Genomic DNA, 17,996 nt, shown 5'->3' with positions numbered 1-17,996 from the left:
AGAGCTCGTGGGCTCTGAGGACTTACGTAGGCTATAATAGGAAGGAACAAAGACCATGGACAGCATTCATGTGATCCGGTGGACAGAACTGTACTTTCCCAACTTCTGAGAGAGTCAGTGTTCTGGTTTTCATTTCACAATTAAAGTATGTAAATTGAACGCTTTTTTTTTTTTTTTTTTTTTTTGCCAGTCCTGGGGCTTGAACTCAGGGCCTGGGCACTCTCCCTGAGCTTCTTTTGCTCAAGGTTAGCACTCTTCCACCTGAGCCACAGCACCACTTGTGGCTTTTTCTATTTATGTGGTACTGAGGAATCAAACCCAAGGTTTCATGCATGCTAGGCAAGCACTCTACCACTGAGCCACATTTCCAGCCCAGTTATATGCTTCTTTAGCTAAAAGAAATAATTACATTTTGATTTCATTTTTCTATAATTTCTCTGGCCTGAATTTCTAGGTACTTTTCACTATTTGCTCTCTGAAAGGACTCTTCCTGTGAGAAGAGGTGTTAGCAACCAAGCGCACACCCTTCTGCACTTCCAGGATTGTCTCCATTGATGTAGAGAAGTGATGTAATGTACACTACACTGATAGGCCAGTTCCTGTGGATTTAAGCCATGCTCTTCTTTTGCTGCCTCTGTGATGTTGAGGGTGACCATGATTAGCTGCTCCTGCAGGTGTGTTAAGAGTTGCACCAACATCTTGCTGTATATGCCACCTGTTGCACATGTGCTAAGCATGAAGTGATTCAGTAGGCAGAAAAGACAGACTTGGTCCTTGGAAAGCGGCCGTCTGCCTAGTGCTCCGTAGTAGGCCTGTTCACCCCCAGGGCTGGTGGGGTAGCTGTTCTCACGTGTGATGAGCCAGTGGTTAGGGCCAGAGCACCCTCCTTCCTCCAGCCTTCTCACCTTGTGCTTTCATTCAGCTCTTTGGCCACAATGGGTGGTCCTCAGGCCCCTCGTCTCTGTGGGTTCTCATAAAGGACCCCTGGAGGGGAAGTACCCTTTCATGTTCTGTGCACTCACTCAGCATGTTTACAAGTTTTCATAAGTTGTCTCAATGTAGAACAAATCATGGGGCCAACGTGTCTCTGCTGGAAATCTAAACTGAGTCTCTCCTCCAAACAGAGTGGGAGGGCTCCACTGCGTGTCTTGAGAGAACCTCTGGGTGCATCCATGGACAACTTTTCCTAATCTTTGTCCTCTTAATGGTTTCAACAGGACAGATTGATTCCCTTTGGAGCTATAAGTACTGATGTATTAGGGTCAGCGCTCATTGTTCATTGACGCAGAGTCCCAAAATGAATATCCAGGAGCAGGGTTTCCCCTTGGACCTCGGAGCAAGTTTCACCGAAGATGCCCCCCGACCCCCAGTGCCTGGTGAGGAGGGAGACTTGGTGTCCACAGACCCGAGGCCTGTCAGCCACAGTTTCTGCCCTGGGAAAGGTGTCAGCATTAAAGGCGATACCTCCACAGCTACCCCAAGGCGCTCAGATCTGGATCTGGGGTATGAGCCTGAGGGCAGCGCCTCCCCCACCCCACCATACTTGAGGTGGGCAGAGTCACTGCACTCCTTACTGGATGATCAGGATGGGATCAGCCTCTTCAGGACTTTCCTGAAGCAGGAGGGCTGTGCTGACCTGCTGGACTTCTGGTTTGCCTGTACTGGCTTTAGGAAGCTTGAGCCCTGCGATGCAAATGAGGAAAAAAGGCTAAAATTGGCCAGAGCCATCTACCGGAAGTACATCCTGGACAGCAGTGGCATCGTCTCACGGCAAGCTAAACCAGCCACTAAGAGCTTCATAAAGGACTGCGTTATGAAGCAGCACATTGATCCTGCCATGTTTGACCAGGCCCAGACAGAAATCCAGTCTACCATGGAGGAGAATACCTATCCATCCTTCCTCAAGTCTGACATTTACTTGGAATACACAAGGGCAGGCTCAGAGAGCCCGAAGGTCTGCAGTGACCAGAGCTCAGGGTCAGGGACAGGGAAGGGCATATCTGGATACCTGCCCACACTGAATGAAGATGAGGAATGGAAATGTGACCAAGATGCAGATGAGGATGATGGCAGAGACTCTGCTCCTCCCAGTAGGCTCACCCAGAAGCTGCTCCTGGAGACAGCTGCTCCAAGGACCTCAAGTAGACGGTACAGCGAAGGCAAAGAGTTCAGGTGAGTTGGCACAAGGTGTCTGTCCCATTTTCTATACTCACCTGAGAAGGAACAAGGGAAAGGTGCTGGTAACAGGTGGCCTTGTCTTTCAATCCAAACTGAATGTACTGTTCCTATGGTTGAATTATGGTTATGCTTTCTATGATAACTTCACCTCTGATGGTTTGTTTGTTTGTTTATTTATTTGGGTCCAGTCCTGGGGCCTGAACTCTGGGCCTGGGCGCTGTCTCTTGGCTCTTCAGCTCAAGGCGAGCGCTCTACCACTTGAGCCACAGCGCCACTTCCGGCTTTTTTCTTTTTGCTTATGTGGTGCTGAGGAATCAAACCCAGGGCCTCATGTTTGTAAGGCAAGTGCTGTAACACTTAGCCACCTTCCCAGCCCAGGTTTATTTATTTTGTGGTACTGGGAGTTGAACTCGGGGAATATACCACTAGAGCTATGCCTCCAACTGGACTTAAAAAACATTATTTGTAAGCCAGGAACCGGTGGCTCATGCCTGTAATTCTAGCTACTCTGGAGGCTGAGGTCTGAGGATTTCGGTTCAAAGCCAGCGCTGGGCAGGAAAGTCCATGAAACTCTTAACTCCAATAAACCACCAGAAAACCAGAAGTAGCACTGTAGCTCAAGTGGTAGAGTGCTCGCCTTGAGCTGAAGAGCTGAGGGACAGCGCTCAGGCCCAGAGTTCAAGCCCCACGACCGACAAAAACCAAAAACATATTTGTAGTGTTGAGAATAGTCTTGCTGGGTATGGTGGTACCTGCTTGTAATCCCAGGTACTCGAGAGACTATGGCAGGAGGATTGCGAGTTTGAGGTCACTCTGGGCAACTTAGCAGGATCCTATCTAAAAATAAAAAAATAAAAGGGGTGGGAGTGTGTCCCAGAGAGCACTGGCCTAGCATGCGAGAGGCCCTGGGTTCAAGGCTCAGTACAGATGAGAAGAAGAGTAGACTAAGTATATGGCTTTGCAACTCATTAAGAATGACTCATTAGCCGGGCGCTGGTGGCTCACGCCTGTAATCCTAGCTACTCAGGAGGCTGAGATCTGAGGATCGCGGTTCAAAGCCAGCCCGGGCAGGAGAGACCGTGAGACTCCTATCTCCAATAAACCACCAGAAAACCGGAAGTGGCGCTGTAGCTCAAGTGGTAGAGCGCTCGCCTTGAGCTGAAGAGCTGAGGGACAGCGCCCAGGCCCAGAGTTCAAGCCCCCATGACCGACAAAAAAAAAAAAAAAAAAAGAATGACTCATTAAGAATGACTCATTAGAGAAGTACAAGTTGTCATGTCCAAAATGAGCTTTACAAAGTCGGTGCAGGGGGGGTGGGGGTGGGGAAGGAATAGGATTGGGATGGGGGGAGGGGGGAGGCTGGGAAGGGATGTGAAGGGTAAACAAAGGAGGAGGCTGCAATGCTTGGTAAGAAATGTATGCATTATCCTGCCCATGTAATTGTAACTCCTCTGTACAGTATGTTCACAAATAAAATAAAATAAAATTAAAAAAAAAAAAAAAGAATGACTCATTAGGGGCTGGGAAGGTGGCTCAGTGGTAGAGCACTTGCCTTGCATGCTCGAGGCCCTGGGTTCGATTCCTCAGCACCACATAAAAAAAAAAAAGCCGGAAGTGGCGCTGTGGCTCAAGTGATAGAGTGCTAGCCTTGAGCTGAAGAGCTGAGGGACAGCGCCCAGGGCCACAGTTCAGGCCCCACGACCGGACCCCCCCAAAAAAAAAAAAGACTGACTCATTAAGAAAGAGTACTCGGGGCTGGGAAGGTGGCTCAGTGGTAGAGCACTTGCCTTGCATGCATGAGGCCCTGGGTTCGATTCCTCAAGCACCACATAAGCAAAAAGAAAAAAGCCGGAAGTGGCGCTGTGGCTGCAGTGGTAGAGTGCTAGCCTTGAGCTGAAGAGCTGAGGGACAGCACCCAGGCCCACAACCGACAATAAATAAATAAATAAGAGTACTCGGGCTGGGTGCTGGTATCTGACACCTGTCATCCTAGCTACTTAGAAGGCTGAGATCTGAACCAACCCTGGCAGACAATCACCAGAGAGTGATCTCCAGTTAACCACCAAAAGGCCAGCAGTGGAGCTGTGGCTCAGATGGTAGAGTGGAAAGCATGTAAGCCCTGAGTTCAAGGCCCAGGACTGTTGAGTGTGCATGCACGGGTGTGTGAGTATGTGTGTGTGTGTGCTTGCACACACAGACACACAAAGAGAATTTCTCAGAAGTCATAATGTGGTTCAAATTTTATTATCTTTTTACATAGAAGATGGATTTACCTGGAGACATAATCCTTTGGGCTCAGGAGGAATAGACTTACAAATGTGTTGAACTTTAGAGAGTTCAGTGATTACTTTTGTGGTGGTCTTCTGGAGATGCCTCCTGGATGTGTCCAAGCACGCAGAAGACATTGTCGGGATTGTGCTTAAAGTTCCAGGATTGATGTTTTCCCGTGCCAGCCAGGTGTTGGGACGGTGATGTAGTTAGTCCAGGGATTGCTTGTTCTAAATCATGAGTGAGTGACGGAGGACTATCTACAGCATTGACACCTGTTTCTTCTGTTTTCTTCTTTGGGACCCCATGTGGTTACCGGAGCTTACATATCTGGCTTCCAGGTTAGCAGCTATTGGACTTGTAAGCGGGAAGCTTGCATTTTCTTTTTCTTACTTTTCAGGGGGCAGAGGGTACTGGGACTGGAACTTCAGGCTAGGATGCTGTCCTTTTGCTCTTTTTTTTGTTCAAGGTTGGTGCTCTACACTTGAGTTATAGCTCCACCTCCTGCTTTTTGGTGATTAATTGGAGATAAGAACTGTCACCTTCACATCTCAGCCTCCTGGGGGTAGCCACTGGTACCCTCCAGTAACAAGTGCTTTAGGAAAGAATGTACCCTAAACTTACCCTGTTAAGGAAACCTGGTTAAAACCTAACCTAGATGGAGGAGCTGCTCATGGGCATTCTGTGCACACTGAGACCTCTTTGGAGTAGCGTTCTCAGGACTCACTGCTCTCAGGCCCTGCGGGCATCCCAGCTGTCTGGTCATCCCACAGTATTTCCCATAGCCAGCCTCCCTCAGCCTCCCCAGACATCCTGTCAGCCAGGCTCCTCGGTTGCTGGGAAAGCCACCCCTGGCAATGTGACTGCCTTGAATTTGGACCCTTTTTCTCTCTCCTGTACTTGTTTGTGTATGTGTGGATGATAAACTTTCTGAAGATGTTTGAAAAGTAAATATTTGACTTTTTAAGAACAATAACGTAAAAGCATTCGAGTTTGATTAGGAACATTTTCTTTTATTTATTTATTGTGGTACTAGACATGGAATCCAGGGATTTGTGAATGGTAGCCAAATGCTCTACTAGTGACCTACTTGTCTGATCCAGTTAGAAACATTGTTAAGATAATACTATAGCAGGGCACCAGTGGCTCAAATCTATCATTGGAAGATGAAGGTTTAAAGCCAGCTTGGACAGAAAGTCCATGAGACTCTTATCTGCAATTAACCAGCAAAAAGCCAGAAATGGAGGTGTGGCTCAAGTGGTAGAGTTCTTACCTTGCTCAAAAGAGCTAAGTGAGAACACAGGGCCCTGAGTTCAAGCTCCAGTACTGGCACATGTGCCGAGGCCCTCCCCTCCTCCCCCTCAGGAAGCTGAGCTTTGAGGATTGTGGGTCGAAGCCAGCGTGGATAGGAAAGTCTGTGAGATTCTCCAGTTAATTACCAAAAAGCTGGAAATGGAGCTATGTCTCAAGTGGTAGAGTGCTAACCTTGAGTAAAAATGCTCAGTATCAGCACTCAGGACTGACACAAAAGAATAAAAACAAAACAATAAAGATGATGCTACGGGGGACTGGGAAGGTGGCTCAGTGGTAGAGCGCTTGCCTTGCATGCATGAGGCCCTGGGTTCAATTCCTCAGCACCACATAAGCAAAAAGAAAAAAAAGCCGGAAGTGGCGCTGTGGCTCAAGTGGTAGAGCGCCAGCCTTGAGCTGAAGAGCTGAGGGACAGCGCCCAGGCCCAGAGTTCAGGCCCCACGACCAGACCAAAAAAAAAAAAAGATGATACTACAGGTCCAACCATGGTAGCACAGGCCTATAATCCTAGCAAGGGACAGGAGGGTCACAGAGTCCAGGCTGGACTACATAGGAAGTTCTAAGCCAACCTGAGTTGCATGGTAAGACCTTGTCTCATAAAAATAAAACAAAGAAGCTGGGCGCCGGTGGCTCATGCCTCTACTCAGGAGAACACTCACCTTGAGCTGAAGAACACAGGGACAGGCCCAAGCCCAGAGTTCAAGCCCCACAACTGACAAAAATAAATAAATAAAACAAAGAAGGTATCTCTGAACTCTTAGGGGAGGAGCCTGAAGGCACACTATGCTTTCTGTGCCTCTGATCATATAAAATAATACCTATTGAAATAACTTAAAACCTCTTTTAAGTTTGAAGGCTGGACTGCAGGGGAAAAAATATCTCGGTTCTGATTTCTAATTCTAAAAGTTGCTATTCAATTCTTGGTCATAATAGCAGCTCTACTGTGTTTTTTTGTTGTTTGTTTTGTTTTTGGTTTGTTCTATTTGTAATAAGTCACCTCTGCCATGAAGTTAAAATTGAATGAGGGCTGGGAAGGTGGCTCAGTGGTAGAGTGCTTGCCTTGCATGCATGAGGCCCTGGTTCAATTCCTCAGCACCACATAAGCAGAGAAAGCCAGAAGTGGGGCTGAGGCTCAAGTGGTAGAGCGCTAGTCTACAGCTGAAGAACTGGGGGACAGCGCCCAGGCCCAGAGTTCAGGCCCCATGACCAAAAAAAAGTGAATGTAGAGAAAGTGGTGCTGTACCTCCAGTGGTAGAGCACTAGCCTTGAGCTGAAGAGCTGAAGGACAGCGCTCAGGCCCAGAGTTCAAGCCCCATGACCGACAAAAAAAAAAAAAAAAAGTGAATGTGGAGCCCAGTGCTGGTTACTCACACTTGTCATCCTAGCTACTCAGGAGAATCCATGAAATTCTTTATCTCCAGTTAACCACTAAAAAGCACCTGGGCCCTGAATTCTAACCCCAGAACTGAAGCACGCACGCGCGTGTACACACACACACACACACAAAAGGGCATTGTAGGCTGCTTCAGTTGGGTGGTACTTACTTAGCTGTAAGGGCAGTGGATAATTGGAGGTGAGTATTACGTACTTTTATGCCAGTCTGGCTTTGAACTGTGGTCCTCAGATCTCAGTTTTCTAAGTAGCTGGGATTACAGGTCTAAGCCACTAGCCTCAAGTTTTGTTTCAGTGTAACATTTTTGCCGGGTTAATTGGAGATAATACTTTTGTCAACTGGATTCGAATCATAATCTTTAGATCTCAGCTTTCTGAGTGGCTAGGATTAGAAATGTACTGTTCACTGTAGGAGCTTTGTTGTCCATGAGTAAACAATATCAGGGCACCCATGGCGCTGTCATACACGAACAGTTACCATCAGGGCACCCATGGTGCTGTCATATGTGAACACACAGCATCAGAGCACCCATGGCGCTGTCATACATGAACAGTTACCATCAGGGCACCCATGGCCCTGTCATATGTGAACAGACAGCATCAGAGCACACACGGTGCTGTCATCCATGAACACACAGCATCAGAGCACCCATGGCGCTGTCATACATGAACAGTTACCATCAGGGCACCCATGGCGCTGTCATACACGAACAGTTACCATCAGAGCACCCATGGCGCTGTCATATGTGAACACACAGCATCAGAGCACCCATGGCGCTGTCATACATGAACAGTCACCATCAGGGCACCCATGGTGCTGTCATATGTGAACACACAGCATCAGAGCACACATGGCCCTGTCATACATGAACAGTCACCATCAGAGCACACATGACACTGTCATACACGAACACACAGCATCAGAGCACCCATGATGCTGTCATACATGAACAGACAGCATCAGAGCACACATGACACTGTCATACATGAACAGTCACCATCAGAGCACACATGACACTGTCGTACACGAACACACAGCATCAGAGCACCCATGGCGCTGTCATACATGAACAGACAGCATCAAAGCACCCAGTTCGCTGTCATCTGTGAGCAGACAGCATCAGAGCACACATGACCCTGTCATCTGTGAGCAGACAGCATCAGAGCACTCATGACCCTGTCATACATGAACACACAGCATCAGAGCACCCAGTTCGCTGTCATCTGTGAACAGACAGCATCAGAGCACACATGACCCTGTCATCTGTGAGCAGACAGCATCAGAGCACACATGACGCTGTCTTCTGTGAACAGACAGCATCAGAGCATTCATGGCGCTGTCATACATGAACAGTCACCATCAGAGCACCCATGGCGCTGTCATACATGAACAGTCACCATCAGAGCCCACATGGCACTGTCATACACGAACACACAGCATCAGAGCACCCATGATGCTGTCATACATGAACAGACAGCATCAGAGCACACATGGCGCTGTCATCTGTGAGCAGACGGCATCAGAGCCCACATGGCACTGTCATACAGGAACAGACAGCATCAGAGCACCGACGGCACTGTCATACAGGAACAGACAGCATCAGAGCCCACATGGCACTGTCATCTGTTTGGATAGCACCAGAGCACTGATGGTGCTTTGTCCGTGAATGGACAGTCTGATGTCATGGCTCTGTAGTCTGTGAATGGACCATGTCAGAGCATAGTGTGTTCACAAGTGGCCAGTGTTAACATCAATGGCGCTGTCATCCAGAAGTGAGCAGCATCGGGACGCTGTCATGATGGCATGCGCTACTCCTGCCGTTTTCTCTGCATGAGCTGCTGGTCAGTAAGCACTTTAAGAATTTTCTTATCTTGGTCTGCCAGGGCCTGAGGCTGTACGACCTGAAGATGTGGCCAAATCTGCTTACCTGACCCCTCGGTAGAGCCTAGCTGAGCTTGTGTGGTGAGGTTGGCATGGGCTCCCGTCCCTGGGTCAGGGAGGGAGGCTGTGGGAAGGACCATACTGAACCTGGGGGGAAGCTGTGCTCATTCCCTCCAGGCATGGTCTTGCCTCCTGGCTGTGCTCTTCTGGCACGGTACATATTGGTTCTTTGAGCTAGAAACAGCTGAATTTGGTCTGGACAGCTAGTCTGAGGCTAAAGGTGGGCAGACACAATGTCCTACAAGCAGTGGGCTGATTAGCCAGTGCCCTGGCCCCTGGCCGCCCTGCTTCCTAGCAGCAAGGCTCTTCTGCATTTGCTTCCATGCCAGCTAAGACTGGCCTCACTGCTGCTATCTCAGCAGAAAGCTGAAGAATGTCTTGGGCCAGCAGGCTTTTGTTTTTTTTTTGCTAGTCTTGGGTCTTGAACTCAGGGCCTGGGCACTGTCCCTGAGCCTCTTTGTGCTACAGGGCTAGCATCATACCACTTGAGCCACAGCACTACTTTCAGCGTTTTTGAGTAGTTTATTGGAGGTAAAAGTCTCACGGACTTTGCTGCTCAGGCTGGCTTTGAACCTCGATCCTCAAATATCGGCCTCCTGAGTAGATGGGATGACAGGCATGAGCAGCCAGCACCCAGCAACTTCCTGGCTTTTAAGCCATGCTGCGTTAGGGTTCTGCTGGGAACCACGGTGCAGCCCGACAGGTGTTTGTTCAGGGCACCCATGGCTCACGCCTGTAATCAGGAAGCTGAGATCTGAGGATTGTGGTTTGAAGCCAGCCCAAACAGGAATGTCCTTGGGAATGTCCTTGAGACTCTTTTTCTTCCAACTAACCACCAAAAAACGAGGAGGAGTTGTGGCTCAAGTGGTATAGCATTAGCCTTGAGCACAAAAGCTCAAAGACAACACCTTAGCCTTGGGACTGGAACAAACAAAAATTATAGCCAGGCTCCAGTGGCTCAGGCCTGTAATCCTATCTACCCAGGAGGCTGAAATCTGAGAATCACAGTTTGAAGCCCAGGCAGGAAAATATATGAGGAACTGTTTTTTTGTCGGTCATGGGGCTTGAACTCTGGGCCTGGGCACTATCCCTCAGCTCTTCAGCTCAAGGCCAGTGCTCTACTGCTTGAGCCATAGCACTACTTCTGGTTTTCTAGTGGTTTATTGGAGATAAGAGTCTCACGGACTTTTCTGCCCAGGCTGGCTTTGAACCCTGATTCTCAGATCTCAGCCTCCTGAGTAGCTAGGATGACAGGCGTGAGCCACCACACCCAGCTTTGTGAGGCTCTTATCTCCAATAAACCAGAAAAGGCCAGGAGTGACACTGTGGCTCAAGTGGTAGAGTGCTAACCTTGAGCAAAAAGAAGCTGGGGCTGGGAAGGTGGCTCAGTGGTAGAGTGCTTGCCTAGCACTCACAAAGCCCTGGGTTTGATTCCTCAGTGCCACATACACAGAAAGCCTGAAGTAGAGCTGTGGCTCAAGTGGGAGAGTGCTAGCCTAAGCAAAAAGAAGCTCAAGAACAGTGCCCAGGCCCTAACATAGCAAAAAATAAAATAAAATAAATAAGTACATTGAAATGATAGTATGCAATCTGTATGTAAACCTTGCAGTATGTGGATAGTATGTGAATGAATTTGCCACACATTTTTAGGGTGACTTTTTGTTGTTGTTGTTGACTTTTATACTTCCTGTCCAACAGGGAGAAAAAGGGAGCAAGGTGCAGGTGGCTCAGATGGAGTGAGTGTGAAGAAAGGGATGATTAAAAGCCACTTTTGAGTGAGTTGTGTGTGCTGTTAGAGGTCCATTGACTCTCACAGGGGCCTGAGCACCAGCTGGTGTTGGAGCAGGTCAGAGGGGAGCACTGGGTGCTAGGGACACAAGGCTGCCTGGGCCATTTGGGTGGACGGGGGCATGGGTCTCACAGGCTTGGAGGTCGTGGTGGCAGGTAGGGTTTGAAGATCGGTTTTATACAAAGTATGAGACGTAGGTTGCGGTTTGTCTTTTGGCCTGTGCGTGTGATTAGTTGTTCCGGCCCCCTGGGAACAGCACATAGTGCTGTTGAAGGCCATCCTTAGAGGAGAACCTGCTACAGCCCCTGTGGAAAGCCTGCAGCTAGAGGTCAGTCCAGTCAGCTTACAAGCAGAGCCCAGAGGTAAATTCACGTGTGATGTGGCTGAGAGGGGCAGGGGCATTTAGAGTTAAGGATTATTTAGTAAATTGAAAAGACTCTTTTCTGCATTTGATTGCTTTTGCACTTTTGTCAAAAATCATTTGGAAAGAGATGAATAATGTTAAAGTAGATTGCTTGCATCTGTGAAAATAGAACAATAAAACCTGTTGCGATTGCTTTGGGAAGTAGATTACAGGAGAGTGGTAGAGTAGTGGGTGAGATTGTGAACATATAAGAGAGATCCCGTCTAATGTAAGCTAATAAAAAACTTGAAATTTGTGTGGACCCCTATTGTAGTTTGTGTGTGTGTGTGTGTGTGTGTGTGTGCGCGCGCATGTGCGTGCACGTGTTCACACATGTGCATCCTGGTCCAGAAGTTTGAACTCGGCCTCGACGCTGTCCCCTGTGCTTTTTGCTCAAGGCTGGTGCTCTACCACTTGAACTACAGTTCTACTTTGAACTTTTTTTTTTTTTTTTTTTTTTTTTGCCAGTTGTGGGGCCTGAACTCTGGGCCTGGGCGCTGTCCCTCAGCTCTTCAGCTCAAGGCTAGTGCCCTACCACTTGAGCCACAGCACTACTTCTGGCTTTTTTTTCTGCTTATGTGGTGCTGAGGAATCGAACCCAGGGCCTCATGCATGCAAGGCATGCACTCTACCACTGAGCCAACTTCCCAGCCCCTACTTTGAACTTTTTGATGGTCAATTGGAGATAAAAGTCTCCTGGACTTCCCTGCCTGGGCTGGCTTTGAGCTACCATCCTCAGATCTCAACTTTCTCAACTTTTGAGTAGCTAGGCTTACAGGCATGGGCCACCAGTTCTTGGCTCCCTTTGGTTTTTATTTTTAGAAATTTTAAATGAAATGGCAGAGAAGTTTAAAGAGGAATGAAGTGAGCCACATAATGCTGTTTCTCTTTGTGATTGTGTGCCTGTATGAACAGCACAGATGCATGTACACACTGACAGAGACACGCGTTCGTTGTACGTACTCACAGGTGCTCATGGAACATGGAGAAGCGCATCCCACGCACGTTGCTGTCAGGGAAACACAGGGTCCTTGCTGGTTTTCATTGTCCCTTAGGCAGGGTCCTTTGCTACATGCACAGTATTTCCTCTTTTTTTTTTCTGGTCATGGGGCTTTAGCTCAGGGCTTGTATACTATCCCTGAGCTCTTTTACTCAAGGCTAGTGCTCTACCCCGTGAAGCCACAGCTCTGCTTCTGGTTTCTGGGGACTTTCATGGGGACTTTTCTGCCTGGGTTGGCTTTGAATCATGATCTTCAGATCTCAGCCTCCTGAGTAGCTGATGCACAGGTATGAGCCACCGCCCCCCCCCCCCCCCCGATTCTGATATCTCCTCGTACAGTCATTGGCAGAACGCTTCTGTCATAGCCAAGTGGAATGTTTCTCAGACACTGGGAGGCTGACTCTGTAAAGTTGGTAAGCAGGCAAGTGGTAGCTTCCCTCTGCTTTCTTTTCTCTCTTGTGAGTTGTCGTCTTCTGTACACAGTCGAGTTTGTTCCACATTAGATCATGTGGATGCATGTGGAAGACGCGCATGCCTGTGAGTGCGCAAGGAGGAAGGATGGACATGGACTAGGGAGGCTCTTGACAGTGTAAAGAACAGAGGGATAGCACCGGGCCCATCTCTCTGTAGTATTACTTTTTTTGGTGTTGTTGGTTGTGGGGCTTGAACTCAGGGCCTGGGCACCATCCTTGAGCTTCTTTGTGCTCAAGGCTAGTGTCTGCCACTTGAGCCACAGCTCTGCTTCTAGCTTTTTGAGTAGCTTATTGGATCTCAGCCTCCTGCATAGCTAGGGTTACAGGCATGAGCCATCAGTGCCTAGATATGATTTTACCTTTTTAATTAAGTGTTTATAGAAAGTGATCAAAGTTTAATATTTTTTTTTTGTCAGTTGTGGGACTTGAACTCTGGGCTTGGACGCTGTCCCTGCGCTCTTCAGCTCAAGGCAAGCGCCCTACCGCTTGAGCCACAGCACCACTTCCAGGTTTCTAGTGGTTTATTGGAGATAAGAATCTCACAGACTAGCCGGGCGCTGGTGGCTCACGCCTGTAATCCTAGCTACTCAGGAGGCTGAGATCTGAGGATCGCGGTTCAAAGCCAGCCCGGGCAGGAGAAACCGTGAGACTCCTATCTCCAATAAACCACCAGAAAACCGGAAGTGGCGCTGTAGCTCAAGTGGTAGAGCGCTCGCCTTGAGCTGAAGAGCTGAGGGACAGCGCCCAGGCCCAGAGTTCAAGCCCCACGACCAACAAAAAAAAAAACAAAAACAAAAAAAAAAAAAAAAAAGAATCTCACAGACTTTCCTGCCCTGGCTGGCTTCTATCCGAGATCCTCAGATCTCAGCCTCCTGAGTAGCTAGGATTACAGGCATGAGCCACCGGCGCCCGGCTCTTTTTTTCTTTTTTTTGGTGCTGGTCCTAAGGCTTGAACTCAGGGCCTGGGTGCTGCCCCTGAGTTTTTTTTTGGCTCAAGACTAGAACTGTACTACTTGAGTCACAGCTCCACTTCTGGCTTTTTGGTAGTTAATTGGAGATAAAGTCTCACAGACTCTCTTGCCCAAGCTGACTTCGAGCCATGATCCTCAGATCTCAGCCTCCTGAGCAGCTAGGTAACTGGTGCCTGGCAATAGTAATGGGCACACTTCAGAATAGCTCATAGCTGGGCACCAATGGCCCACACTTTAATTCTAACTGCTCAGGAGGCTGAGATCTGAAGATTGTGGTTCACAATCAGTCCAGAAAGGAATGTCCATCAGACCCTTCAATTAACCACCAAATTAATCTCCAGTTGATCACCAAAAAGCTACAAGTGGAGCTGTGGCTCAAGTGATAGAGCACAAAAGCTCAGGGACAGCATCCAAACCCTGAGTTCAAGTCCTAGGATCTGTACAAAAAAAGAAAAAGAGGGCTGGGAAGGTGGCTCAGTGGTAGAGTGCTTGCCTTGCATGCCTGAAGCCCTGGGTTCGATTCCTCAGCACCACATAAGCAAAAAGAAAACAGGCGGAAGTGGCGCTGTGGCTCAAGTGGTAGAGCGCTAGCCTTGAGCTAAAGAGCTGAGGGACAGCGCCCAGGCCCAGAGTTCAGGCCCCACGACCGGACCCAAAAAAAAAAAAAAAAAGAAAGAAAGAAGAATAGCACTTAATGTGACAACATTGATTGCCAGTAAGTGGCTGTGGCTGTAACTTTTAAGAAGGAATGACTGTCATTTCAAATACATGGAAAGTATTTCATGATACATAAAGGATGTAAAGTATGTGCTGCAGCGTTGTATCTGTAAGGTGGGGTGGGATGGCTATAAAGTATGGCCACCAAGATCCCCTTGTTCAGGCTGAAGCCGTTGAATGGTGCCTGGCCTGAAGCAGTCGGCGGTAGGTCAGCAAGACCGTCTGACCGGACTGGGCAGGGACTCACCTTCAGTGAACAGGTTTCCCATTTGGTGGCATGGGCTTCTGAGCATCTGCCTCCTGAGCAGCAACCACGCTAGCAGGTGGGCCCTGTCCCACTACCGCAGCCTCCCATGTAACCTCCCACGGAAGAAGTCGAGGAGCGCCAGGCAGTGGTGTTCTTACACAAGGCCCACATTCGTGTCTGTGGCCTCAGATACTGGTGTCTGTCAGGTGGCACAGAGGTGGAGGCCTGGATTTGGGTTGAAGGTCTGTCTCCAGCTCTGCTGCCTGCTCCCAGCTCTGCTGCCTGGCCCAGCTCTTGTCCAGTGTGTCCTGATGACAAGGGTCTGACATTCCTAGATGCCAGTTCCCTGTTCTGTTTAAGGGCCTTTTCAGTGTTAGTGGAATTGGGGCTTCTAGAAGATTCTGTTCATGTACATAGATGGCCACAAGGGAGTTTAACACCTTAGAAACAAACCCCTGTCCCTGTCCTTCGGCATCAAAGACTTCCTGCAGATGGTGTCAGTCAGTGAAGACTGCTCTATGACAGCTGCACACCTGGTCATGTGCTCCTGGGAGGCCCTGAGCACCGTCACAGTACCAGCCCAGCACCCTCACTACTTCCCAGTTGGCGGGAGAAGCAGATGTGCTGGCCAGGGTCATAAGTAGAAGACAGCACCTTGCAGGGGACAGCAGCTAGAGATCATTCTAGTCGATTAAGATGTAGCACTTGTTGATGATTTGATATTTAGTGCTAACAACTATCCATTTTAGTGCTGGGGATGAGCTAGATATTACAGGCACACAGCAATGCAGGTAGATGTGATTTTAAGTATATGCTTATATACTTATGTGTATGCATAGGAAGTCCCTGGAGCTAGAGGCTCACATCTGTAATCCTATTTGGGAGGCTGAGAGCTGAGGATCATTGTTTGAAGCTAGCCCAGGAAGGAAAGTCTGTAAGACTCTTACCTCCAATGAACTTCCAGAAAGTTTTGGCTGAAGTGGTAGAGCACTTGAGCAATGCTTAGGCCCCTAAGTTTAAGCCCCAGGACCAGCACCCTCCCAAAAAAGAAGAGCTTGCCAGGCTCACGCTTGTAATCCTAGCTATTCAGAAGGAGGCTAAGAGCTAAGTATTGGTGTTCAAAGCCAACCCAGGCAGGAAAGTCCAGGAAACTTCTGCAGTTAGCCACCAAAAAAAAAAAACATATGTATAGCTGTGACTCAAGTTGTAGAAAACTAGTCTTGAGTAAAAAACCTCAGGGAGGGCTGAGAATGTGGCTCAATGGTATAGTACTTGCCCTGGGTTCGATTCCTCAGCACCCGTAAACAGAAAAAAACAAGTGATGCTGTGGCTCAAGTGGTAGACTGCTAGCTTGAGCAAAAGAAGCTCAAGGACAGTGCCCAGGCCCTGAGTTCAAGACCCAGGACTTACCAAAAAAGAAGCTAGGAATACTGCACAGGCCCTCAGTTTGAGCTCCAGGACTGGAGCGCGCATGCACACACACACACACACACACACACACACACACACACACACACACACACACACAAAATACACAAAATGTAGTGGAGCTTAAAAAGAAAAGTGGACTATATTTCTAATTTAGGGTGAGAAAGGTCTGCAAATGGTTGATATAAAGTAGTAATAAGGGCCAAGTGTGGTGCACGTGGAATTTGACTCCTTGAGAGGCTGAGCTAGGTCGATGATAAGTTTGAGGTCAGTGTGGACAGTTTAGTGAGACCTTGTCCCCCCAAACATAATAAAAACAGCTGGAGGTGTAGCTCAACGGTAGAGCACTTCGCATACTTGTGAGGTCCTGGTTCTGTCCTTAGCACCTCAGAAAAGCTATAAAGACTGGAAATTATAATTTCATAGAAAGAAATAAAAAGTTTCGTATGACTCAAGTCACCATTAACAAAGTTAAAAATGAAAACTATATTTAGGGAGAAAGTACTTTCCAGCTGGGTGCAGGTAACTCACACCTGTACTCCTGCCTATTGGTGAGGCACAGGTCCAGCTTGGGCAGAAAAGTCCGTGAGTTAGATAGATTTATTTATGTATGTATTTAGTTGGTCATGGGACTTGAACTCTGGGCCTGAGCGCTGTCCCCCAGCTCTTCAGCTGTAGACCAGCGCTGAGACCAACCTGAGCCACAGCCCCACTTCCGGCTCTTTCTGATTATGTGGTGCTGAGGAATCAAACCCAAGGCCTCATGCATGAAAGGCAAGCACTCTAACAATGAGCCACCTTCCCAGCCCCGCCACTTCTGGTTTTTGAGTAGTTAATTGGATATAAGAGTCTCACGGGGACTTTTCTGCCCAGGCTGGCTTCATACCTCTATCCTCAGATCTCAGCCTCCTGAGTAGCTAGGATTACAGGTGTGAGCCACTGGCACCCAGCTTTTAAGAGTGCTTTTTAAGGAAAGATAGCTGTTTACATTTACACGTAGGGGGAAAAAACCAAACCCATGTGATAATCTATAAATGAAGGCTTAGATGTCTTCCAAATAGCAGAACATAGATTTGGAAAGGTATCTTGGGCTTTAAACCACTCCATTGGGTAAGATGGGGACAGGGGATGAGCCAGTTCTACACTGAAATCCAGATATGTCTGAAAATAGGGATTAAAACAAGAGGATATGGGGTTGCAGAGGTGACACAGTGGTAGAGTGCTTGCCTAGCATGCATGAAGCCCTGGGTTGGATTCCTCAGCACCACATACACAGAAAAAGCTGCAAATGGTGCTGTAGCTCAAGTGGTAGAGTGCTAGCCTTGAGCAAAGAAAGAAGCTCAGGGACAGTGCCCAGGCTCTGAGTTCAAGTCCCAGGACAGGAGGATTTTGATCTGCTGCCACTCATGTGCCTTCCTTGTTTACAGGTATGGATCCTGGCGGGAGCCGGTCAACCCCTACTATGTCAACTCTGGTTATGCCTTGGCCCCAGCTACCAGCACCAATGACAGTGAGCAGCAGAGCCTGTCCAGTGACGCTGACACCCTGTCCCTCACAGACAGCAGCGTGTAAGTCCTGCCCCTCCTGACCATCGTCTCCCTGGTCTGTGCCTACCCCGCTACATGGGCTTGGTCTCCTGGTTCCCCTAGAACGTAGCTCAAGTGCACTTGAAGCATAGACAAGCAGCTCTGCAGGTGCCGTCCTCAAAACTCAGCTGAGGCATGGGACTCTACCCAGCACCAAACCACCAACGATAACCCAGTCTGAGCACCAAAGTGTCATCAACCACCGCTGTCTGAGGCCACAGCTATCCAGAACCCTTGAGAGAGGAGAACCTGGGGCAAAGCTCAGACTGACCCCAGAGCTGCCCTGCCGGA

General features: G+C 48.5%; 1 protein-coding gene across 3 annotated transcripts in view; it reads left to right on the top strand.

The window, feature by feature from the left end:
* The window catches only part of LOC138825376 (axin-1), a 36,100-nt gene that overhangs the window by 2,895 nt on the left and 15,209 nt on the right, over positions 1–17,996 (top strand). For all 3 annotated transcript variants that reach the window (XM_070019835.1, XM_070019834.1, XM_070019836.1), the window contains exons 2-3: positions 1,218–2,172; positions 17,547–17,687. In XM_070019835.1, coding sequence (XP_069875936.1) covers positions 1,298–2,172; positions 17,547–17,687 — 1,016 coding nt within the window. In that variant the 5' untranslated portion in view covers positions 1,218–1,297. The remainder of the gene's footprint in view (positions 1–1,217; positions 2,173–17,546; positions 17,688–17,996) is intronic.

Source organism: Dipodomys merriami, unplaced genomic scaffold, assembly GCF_024711535.1.
Source record: "Dipodomys merriami isolate MVZ:Mamm:240054 unplaced genomic scaffold, mDipMer1.0.p SCAF_137, whole genome shotgun sequence".
Classification (NCBI taxonomy): Eukaryota; Metazoa; Chordata; class Mammalia; order Rodentia; family Heteromyidae; genus Dipodomys; species Dipodomys merriami.
The sequence above is the reverse complement of the archived record's forward strand: the minus strand, read 5'-3'. Positions and strand labels throughout refer to the sequence as shown.